The 10,379-nt window shown below is 43.6% G+C and overlaps 1 protein-coding gene across 1 annotated transcript; it reads left to right on the plus strand.

Annotated features, from left to right (window-relative positions):
* The first annotated feature begins 716 nt into the window (after positions 1 to 716).
* LOC106607437 (neuronal pentraxin-2) lies at positions 717 to 9,804 on the plus strand. Its single transcript, XM_014204376.2, has 5 exons — positions 717 to 1,694; positions 5,686 to 5,992; positions 6,424 to 6,665; positions 7,378 to 7,557; positions 7,867 to 9,804. The coding sequence occupies exons 1-5, from the start codon at positions 1,038 to 1,040 to the stop codon at positions 8,107 to 8,109; spliced, it is 1,629 nt and encodes a 542-aa protein (XP_014059851.2). The 5' UTR covers positions 717 to 1,037; the 3' UTR covers positions 8,110 to 9,804.
* The last annotated feature ends 575 nt before the right edge of the window (positions 9,805 to 10,379 follow it).

The raw sequence follows: 10,379 nt of genomic DNA on the forward strand, positions 1-10,379 counted from the left end.
GTATTTGTATTTTTTGGTCAGCAATAGGGTGATAGTGTAATAATTTGATTCTCTTTTTTATTTGTATTTATATACTACAATTTGTTTCTATTTGTCTTTGTTACTTCTTTTTGACATTTATGAGTCGTATTTTTGTATAAATATTTATATAGTTTTAAATGTTATGATTATTTATTTGTGTTGTTCCAAATGTCTGAATAAAAATGACAGTTAGTGCAGAATGGTTCTTTTTGGGGGGGGGCTGAATGGGGGGGGGGTTCGCCCAGGGAGCCATACAAGCTAGAACCGCCACTGCCTACAACACTTCCACCATCAGTCTTCCTGTCTCGCGGGAACCTTGGATTTGACTAATGAGGACGCGCGCTAGAATGTGTGCTATGTGCCCGCGAATCGTTCCTGATGAGAACCCGCTGTGCGAGCTTTATGATACCCTAGGCTACTACAGTTCCACGAGATAGCCTGTTTTGTTATTTAGGTTATGCATTCATCGACATCAATACATAACATCAAGCGACCACAGCATATGAAAAGCACCTCGATCTAAATTGGGTGTGATGCGAGACACCGTCTCATATCATTCGCACCATCTCCCGTTCCCGCCTCTTGATATTGACTTGCATACTGTTTCGCTCTCTCGCTCGCTCTCTCTCTCTCTCTCTCTCTCTCTCTCTCTCTCTCTCTCTCTCTCTCTCTCTCTCTCTCTCTGGTTGTCCTGGTGATAACGAGATAGAGGAGCCTTACAACACTGAAGCCAAGAGACAGAGGGATGAGATAGAAACGGTTGCAGCACGTATCTGCATTCATTATAGCCTAATTATTAAATGAAGTGGGACATATCCTATGTATTGACTAAAAGCCTAGCAAAGCCATAAAATGCGTATTTTCATATGTTCATGGATCTTTTGATCTGCCAAAAAAATTTTACTCAGGCGGCGCTATTTCAGTGTTGTTGAACTAGATAGATAAGTTATTTTCTCATAATTATTGATTTCTTACGCGCCAACCTGAAGTTCATCGTTATCATCTTGGCCGCCGGGATGGTGGCCTTCGTTGGAGCAGTCATCTGCATCATAGCCGCGGTCCATACCGGCTCCGCTGCCGAATCTACCCAGCAGCCTGTGGCAGACAACCAGTCGCAGTCTCCATACGCTGGAGTGCAGCAGACTTTCCCCGGCGGCTCCGTGGCGCGAGCGGGTCCCCTGGGCGCTATCCATGGTTCTGAAAGGCAGCACGGAGAAGCGCCCACCTTCTTCCACGTCGCCAGCGGCTCAGATGCCATTGGTGGAACTAGGCAGGTTAGCCGACTTATCTGCACCCCAGTCCCCGCCGGAGAATGCAACCCCAAAAACTTTCAGCAACAAGCCGACGACCCGTCGCTGTACGCCGGCGAGGACTGGGGATACCTCCGCACCACGGCAGAGGAACTCAAACAGACAGTGCTCCAGCAGAAGGACCAGATTATCACCGACCAGCGAACCATTAGGGATCTGTCAGGCAAGCTTTCGGAGTGTGAGAGCGGAATAGAGGGGCGTAGAGGCGCGGGGCTCTGGGGAGGTAAGAGGGTAGATGAGGGCCGGCTCGTGGTTCGGGACAGTGCTCCGTCGTCGACTGTGGCACAGCTGCTAACCGCTCAGGCTGTGGACGAGCTGGAACAGGCTATCGTTCAGATGAAAGACCGCATAGAGAAACTGGAGGTAAGGGGAATGGGAGAAACGTGTGTGTCATGTCTGTTGGTGTTGAATTCCACTATCACATATCTTTATTTTAAACGAACTGTTATTGTATCGTTAAATAAAGCAGAGAATAGGCTAATTCTGCCGCTCTTGTGTGTCAGTTGACCTGCTTGGCAGACCTCGATTTTACTCACTCAATCTGAATTTCTGCTCACGTCTCTGACGGAAGTATGTCGGTGTGGGTGTGGCTGCGTGGTTTTACTGTTTAATTGAGACCATTTCCAGTTTATAGAAATCAGGGACAGTATTAGATTAGGTGAGATGACGGCCTACAGGTAACTGCCAAAATAAAGGAAACACCCACATCAAGCCACTACAAATCGCCAGAACAGCGAGTCTTGGCATAGATTCTACAAGTGCCTGGAACTCTATTGGACGGATGTGACACCATTCTGTTATGTTGATGGAAAACACGGTCACAGACGTTGATCAAAAATCTCCCATAAGTGTTCCAATGGGTTGAGATCTGGTGACACACACACACACACACACACACACACACACACACACACACACACACACACACACACACACACACACACACACACACACACACACACTTTAAACTTCCTATGCTCCTTTGAGACCCCATCTTTCAAAGTCACTGAGATCTATTTTTGTATCCATGGTTAAAATAAAGGTTATTGCTATCTGGGATAATAATGGGCAACTGGGAATTTAAGCATGGGATGTTAATTGCTTAATTAACTCAGGAACCACACCTGTGGAAGCATCTGCATTCAATGTACTTTATATCCCTCGTTTACTCAAGTCTTTCCTTTATTTTGACAGTTACCTGTATATCAACATCTTTGACTTATTGTCGCTGAAAATTGATTAGCTGCATTATATTAAAATTGATTAGATGCATTATATTCGACTTGGCTATAGCTTATTAGAGTTCAACTCAATATTGAGGAACCAATCAGTTACTTCACCAAAATCTATTTACATATTTTGGTATCACTTGTTGCTATTGCATCATTAAAATGTCTTCTCAACACTGCTTCACAAACTCAAGTTAAATTTAGCCAATTTGATGAATGGAAACCCCAAAACTAGAATGTTGTAGGATAATTGATTAGGCCTAGTCTACAGATACATGAGCATTTGTTATTCCAGGCACCTCTGCTTCCCAACATAACTAACCCAGGGGAGGAGAAGAGGGGGGATGGAGGAGGGAGGGGAGAGTAGAGTAACACAAAGTGGCTTTATAGCTGCCTGCCAAGCAACATGTGATGTATAACCCCCATTTCTTCTGGAGAAAATATAATAAATTATTCATCCGACCAGTTACCTATATTTGTTGAGTAAAGAGACCATCATATTCTTTTTTCAGCCTCTGCCTAGCACACTAGTATTATACTATATCAGTGCTGTACCTCTGTATCTGTGGTCCTACCGTCTTTGGTCACTGAACCCCCAGTCACGGTGCAACTGATCATTAGGCCTATAGTCTTAACAAATGTACCCCATGTGGAAAGGTGAGGTACCCCCAAGGGTACTAGTACCTCATGTTGAGAACCACTCCTCTATATGTAACTTACAGCATGTGCCTCACTGTAAATAATATGTTGCGTTGTCTGTGTGTCTATTTGACTGCACTTCGCTTTGCTGAAGTTGTAGTATTTTTCCTTGGCTGACTAATGACTGAGAGGACCTTCAATTACTTTTGTTTTCCTGGCACTATTTCTGCATTTCTCTGCACATAATTGATTGTCCATAATAAAAATAATAACAAATCCAGAGATTAGAGTGCTTATCTAACACAAAGGCCCACATTAATCACAACCCATTAAAAAGTGTGTGCAGCTCTAAAAATCGAACTGGCTTCCAGTGTTGTGTTCGAGACCACCTAAAGCGAGATCAATTCAAGACCAAGACCGGAGCAAATCGAGTCAGGGTCAAAACCAAGATCGGAGGGGGGTGAGACCGAGTCAAGACTGAGACCGGGAGGGGGACAAGGGGTCCGAGACCTAGTCAAGACAGAGACCAGAAAAATTTGAGTCCAATTCAAGACCATGATTGTAATTTAGTCAAATCGCCACCCTAATAAGAGTTAAAAATGTTCAGTATCTGTGTTCATATTTCAGAAGAACATACAGTATGGATTTCTTAGACGTTTAGAATGGTGAAAAAAATGCATGCGGAAGGCAAATAGAGCCACTCTACAAATTATTACTAACCCAAACACAGTGGGGAACAATGAGGGCCTTCTACGCCTTCAGAGAAGGGCAAAGAATTTATAAAAGAATAATAACAATAATAATTGTAATTATATTATTCTTTTCAATTATGTTCTGATTTAATCTCTTCAGTTTTTGTTGGAAAGAAAAGGGTTAACACGTATCCAATCAGGATTTTTCTTTGGTCATCTCTGGGGCTAGCTAAGTCAGCCATTGGCTAGGCCATCAGAAGCTAGATAGAAGGCATCTGCCATTCAACTGTATTAGGGAAACATTTTGGAGTGACAGTGGAATCAATCAATCACATTTTGACTTGTAATCGGTGGGATGATTTTAACAGAAAGCATTCTCTTCTCAAAGGCCAACGGGTCACTGCGCACTAGCAAGCAGTAGATTTCACATGGTCTAGCTAGCTATCCTTTGTTGTAGACTAATTTGCAGCAGCTGCAGCAGGTGTTATCGAAGAGGATGATGAAAATTTGTTAGCTTCTCCCTTTTCAAGAATAACATTCAACAAGAAGTTAACGTTTTACTGCAGTGGGCTAAATCAGGGTCACACAGAGTGATTCTTGGTACTTAAACAAATCTACTTTGAAACAAAAAAAACACACACATGGTTATGGGATTAAAAAAAGACACCTGTACCATGTCAGATATAGAGTTGAAATGAATAAAACTGTATATGCAATACCCACTGAAAAAAAGTGGGTTTACAGTGTTTACCTGCATATAGTGTCACACCCTGATCTGTTTCACCTGTCCTTGTGATTGTCTCCACCCCCTCCATGTGTTGCTTATTTCCCCCAGTGTATTTACATTTTAGTCATTTAGCAGACACACTTATTCAGAGCGACTTACAGTAGTGAAGGCATACATTTCATACATTTTGCCCCCCGTACTGGTCCCCCGTGGGAATCGAACCCACAACCCTGGCATTGCAAACACCATGCTCTACCAACTGAGCCACACGGGACCTATTTATCCCTGTGTCCCTGTGTTTCCTGTCTCTCTGTGCCAGTTCGTCTTGTAGGTTTCCAAGTCAACCAGCATTTTTCCTGTTCCCCTGCCTTTTGCATTCTCCTTTTTCTAGTCCTCCTGTTTTTGACCCTTGCCTGTTTCTGGACTTTGTACCTGCCTGCCTGACCATTCTGCCTGCCTTGACCACAAGCCTGTCTGCCACTCTGTACCTCCTGGACTCTGACTTGCTTTTGACCTGTTTGCCTGTCTACGACCATTCTCTTGCCTACCCCTTTGGAATAATAAACATTGTAAGACTCCAACCATCTGCCGCCTGTGTCTGCATTTGGGTCTTGCCTTGTGCCTTGATATATAGTCTCCACCTCACCACTGGCCCTTTGTGTTTTACAAAAAGTGCGCTCTCGTACATGAGTGCACTGGTATTTCCGTTGCTGTCCTTTCAGAATCATAAACCTGTCACACACTGAAGGCCTAGGTCCAATAGGTTCGCCACTGCCCAAACATGTCTATAATAGATATAAAGACTGTTCAGGTATTAATGTTTCAAGACAGGAGTGTATATGGCTAAGCGGTTTTATGTGCTTATTGAATGGAAGCTTATAATTCAGAGTTTTTTACTCCGCTGGTCTCGGGAAGAAATTACGAGTCCTCACTGTCCTCACCGAGACAAGACAGAGACACTCAAAATGTGGTCTTGAGACCGGACTGTACTACAACACTGCTGGCTTCATTTGTCTTTTTATTTCATTGTCTGCTCTTCCCTCCCTCCCACACTCCCACCCATGAAGTCAGATATCGGACCGCTGGCGTTCCCTCACAACCACACAGATGCAGCAACTGCGATGACTTCAAGAAGTGGTGTTGGTGGGCTCTCTGAGGCCCCTGATGGTTGGGGTGAGGCAGGGCCAGGGGGACAGGTAGGGGATGGACCAAAGCAGTGGTCATGGATGGAGGATCTGGAAGGAGAGCTTGAGAGGAAGCTGGAACTCCTGGAGAAGGAAAGGAAGGCATTGCGAAAGGAATCCCAAAGACACAGGCAGGAGATCGACCAGGGGATGAACTCCCTACACCACCGCATCGCTGGCCTGGAGGAGGGTGAGATTAGGGGCAGAGGGTTAGGTGTAAAAGAAGATCAATGGTCATGAGTGATAGTCATATCTGAATTATATTAATTTATATGGTGGGGGAGGTTAAGAGTCGGGGACATGAAACCGTAACTGATGTACCAGAAAGGTAACTTATTATAAATCTATGAAAATGGCATCATCACATTATGATACAGAATAAGAAAAAAGTACATAACAAGAAAGAAAATCCAAGTGGATATATCATAGAAGAGAGATGAGATATCCTGGGTGCAGGAAAGAAGTCAAATGTGTGATGTAGTCATTGTATAAATCTACAAATACACTACAAAGTCCTAATAAGGCAAGTCTATTCAACATCCCCCCCCTACCAAATTACCTCATTACTCAAACACTCTTTCCCTCCCTCCCTATTTCTCCACCCATACCTCCTTACCCCAGGACTCTCAGAGTACACCTATCCCGAGGGCTACAAGCTGTCCTTCCCAGCGCGTACCAACTATATGTACGCAGTGGTGCAGCACCCCATCCCTGAGCTGCGTGCCTTCACCGTGTGCCTCTGGCTGAGACCCACCGAGGGGGGCATCGGCACCCCTTTCTCCTACGCTGTAGCGGAGCAGCCAAACGAGCTAGTTCTGCTGCAGGGCATGCATACCCCTGTGGAGCTGCTCATTAACGACAAGGTAATGGAGGAAACAGAGCAGAAGTATTTTAGGGCACACTGAGTTAGACACAGCACAATTTAAGATGGAGCTATAACAGTACCTGAGAGTTTACTGTAGAATGATGTCTGCGACCAAAATGGCACCCTATTCCCTATGTACTGCACTACTTTTGACCAGAGCCCTGGTCAAAAGTAGTGTGCTACATTGGGAATAGGATGCCATTTGGGACAAAGACAAAGCACCGTTTAGGCTAGAGCTGGGAGTGTAGTGTAGATCAGCATGATGCCATTATGGTAATACATTGCCTGGAAGGCATAGAGAGCTACCTAGCTGGCTGTGCCCTTGAGGAAGTGCAGTCCGTGCCTTTGAAAAAGTAATGCTGCAGTCCCCAAATGTTACTGTAATAAAAGAGCTGGATTAATATATTCCAGGGGGAAATTTGTTTAATGTCTCCATACAGTGTGTTAAGCAGCAAGATATCAACACTTAAAAAGCACAATATTTTATTTAATATAATATTGAGTTTTAGTCTAGGATATTCTGTACAACACATGGTTTAGGGTCAGTACTGAGAACCACTTTGTCATATGATTGATGGTCCATTGATTTGTTGCTGTTGCCATCTTAAATACTCAATTTGCAGTCTAATATAGTCTGCAGTATCACTGCATTACCTGCACTATAGCAATAACACTCACACTAACCCGAACTGTTGTCCTCCCACCCCTAGGTGGCGCAGTTACCTCTGAACCTGTCTCGGGGCAGCTGGCACCACATCTGTGTAAGCTGGAGCCAGAGAGGTGGGGCGTGGCAGGCCTACCAGGGGGGCAAGCTGAGAGGAGAGGGGCAGGGCCTGGCAGCCTGGCACCACATCAGGCCTGGGGGAGTCCTCATCCTGGGGCAGGAACAGGTAAGACCTGGAGGGATTTGTATTTTGGTGAGGTCAGGAGTGTCTGGTTGAAGAGACCGCAACGGCATAGACCTATAGGGGTTGTTGTTTTTAAAGGAGAGCATATTTTATTGTTCATTGAGATATAGACACAGGGATGAAATGAGAGGGGGCAGGTGAGAGGAACATGCAAAGTTGAAGTGGGGGACTTGAGCATTAAACACCAGTCTCTCAGGGCAATGCCAAGTCCGGAGTTACCACTAGACCAAACTCTGACACATCCCTTCCTCTTTTCACCCCTTTCACTCCTCCACCTCCTTCTGCCTGTAGGACACTCTGGGCGGGCGTTTTGACTCGTCCCAGGCCATGGTGGGGGAGCTATCCCAGTGGAACGTATGGGAGCAGGTCCTGACCCCCAGCGAGGTGTCCAGCCTGGCCCACTGCAGCCAGCACAGCCCCCAGCCAAAGGGTAACGTGGCCCCCTGGACCAACCGGGAAGTAGAGGTGTTCGGAGGAGCCACCAAGGTGCCCATGGAGCCCTGCTCTGCCAAACTCACCAACACCCCACTGTGAGGGGAAGGGTGATATAGGATCCAGGGACCTTATTTACAAAGCGTCTCAGAGTAGGACAAGTGATTGGGGAAAAATCAATACAGTTACATATCGCAATATTCTTTTGGACAATATTATAGTGATACTTTTTGTTGTTGTTGCTAGGTAGTGTTAGCTAGCACTAGTCAGCTATGCCTGCGCCAAAACGCTGGTATTTTGTTGTTCTCCATCTTCTTTTTAAATAGTGAGCCAACATGTTTTCAATGCTTTTAATTCCATGACTGATCAAAACTCATTTTCTCATGCTCTCTTGTCTCTCTTCAGCAGACATATAGAGAGCAATATCTTTGGAACATCAAATTGCAATAAAATTGCAGTATCGAATCGCAATACATATAGAATTGTGAGAATCAGTATTGTCACCTAAGTATCATGATAATATTCGTGAGATCCCTGGCAATTCCCAGCCATACATGTCCTATTATACATTATTTATTATGATCTAATAGGCAAAGCTGATTTTTCATCAGCATTTCTACTTTGAGACTGAGAGTCCTGAGCTGTGTTCAGTAGGGCAAAACATTGTGGAGGTAACATATTTCTATCTGAACAACTAGTTATGTAGAACAGCAGGAATGCCTCACTGACATGTAGATTAAGGAATCATGTCAGCTATATTCATCACATTTCTATCTGCAATGTTCGGTATATTGTACATTGTGAATTTGTGAAGTGAATTTATGGGTGGCGCTTGGGTGAAAGGGAGTAAGGGAATAGGGGAATGAGGCACGTGGTTAGAAGTGGGAGTAACACTGGTTTTGTAACTGCTCATAAAGACTTTATTTATCCCTCAAGGGGTAATTTTGTTTTGTTTTGCATGTTTTATTTATCTATGTTTTACATCTATTGTTGATTAAGTTTATTCAGAGCTACAGGACACAGAGTGGGTAGGCTAGGCATACATACTTTTGAACTGCTGCTTTGGACTTGGTCTATGGCCAGGCACTAGGTCCGATGAGCCTATTTTGTTTTCTCAATAGGAGCAAACAATTGGGTATCTATAGCTTTCTCTATCATCTGACTTGTGTTTAACTGAAGGGGATAACTTAAGTGTACATTATGATTTTATATAACATTTTATATACAGACATTAAGAACACACAATCGTGTCTGTATAGCATTGATTTTTTAAATAATTTTTTGTATCAACTTGTTTCAAAACAGCATTCTTACTGTATCTCTTTTCATATTCCTTCTCGTTAACATTTGTATAAATAGTCTATCTTAGTAATACAGCATGTCTAATCATTCCCTATGACTAATAAGAACTACAGAAATAGAGATATGAACAAATCTCTTTGGCACTAATTCAAATTCAATAACTGTATCCAGTAATGTCAATGTGTGGCTTGAATTGATCCAGAAAATATGTCTTAGACTTGGGCAGTGCTATTAACCCAAGCTCATTGAATAACTTTGTTGCACAATATGGTATAGCACAAAGTTTGATACTTTCTAGAACACCAGAATAGGTATTGGTACCAAGTTGTACTGTCATGTATAAACTGTGTTATATAATACTTTTATATTCAATGTAAACAGTGATATGAATAACAATGGGTTTAAATGCATGTCATTATACTGCATACATGTATTCATTTTACATATCAATGCACATTCATATATAATTCAATGTATTAAAGCCCTCTTAATCTTCTACACCTTGCCATCCAGTGACGTGAGGTCTGAGGCCGGGTAAGAACATTCTATTGAGGCTCATAAAGCGGATTTTTTCTACGGTGTTTATCGGTATGACACGATCACAAAGATAACCATCAAACAGCAGCAGGTAGGCGGCGCAACCATTAGACTCGCATTCACAGGCCGTAATTGCTTGTGCCCCACTCAACTGCTCTGCACGAGTTTTTGCTTGTAAGCAGGAATCAGGAGGATAGAATTATAGTCAGATTTGCCAAATGGAGGGCGAGGGAGAGCTTTGTACACGTCTCTGTGAGTGGAGTAAAGGTGGTCTAGAGTTTTTTTCCCCTCTGGTTGCACATTTAACATGCTGGTAAAAATGAGGCAAAACGGATTTAAGTTTCCCTGCATTAAAGTCTCCGGCCACTAGGAGCGCCACCTCTGGATGAGCGTCTTCCTGTTTGCTTTTGGCCATATACAGCTCATTGAGTGCGGTCTTAGTGCCGGCATTGGTTTGTGGTGGTAAATAGACAGCTACCAAGAATATAGATGAAAATTGGTAAATAGTGTGGTCTACAGCTTATGAGATACTC

Source organism: Salmo salar, chromosome ssa06 (assembly GCF_905237065.1).
Source record: "Salmo salar chromosome ssa06, Ssal_v3.1, whole genome shotgun sequence".
In the NCBI taxonomy this organism is placed as follows: domain Eukaryota; kingdom Metazoa; phylum Chordata; class Actinopteri; order Salmoniformes; family Salmonidae; genus Salmo; species Salmo salar.

Excerpts from the sequence above, each read along its gene's own strand:
- LOC106607437 (XM_014204376.2), top strand. The coding sequence starts at position 1,038 with ATGGTGGCCTTCGTTGGAGCAGTCATCTGCATCATAGCCGCGGTCCAT. Across the intron at positions 6,666-7,377 it reads AGCTGCTCATTAACGACAAG|GTGGCGCAGTTACCTCTGAA; the intron begins GTAATGGAGGAA and ends TCCCACCCCTAG. Across the intron at positions 7,558-7,866 it reads TCATCCTGGGGCAGGAACAG|GACACTCTGGGCGGGCGTTT; the intron begins GTAAGACCTGGA and ends TTCTGCCTGTAG.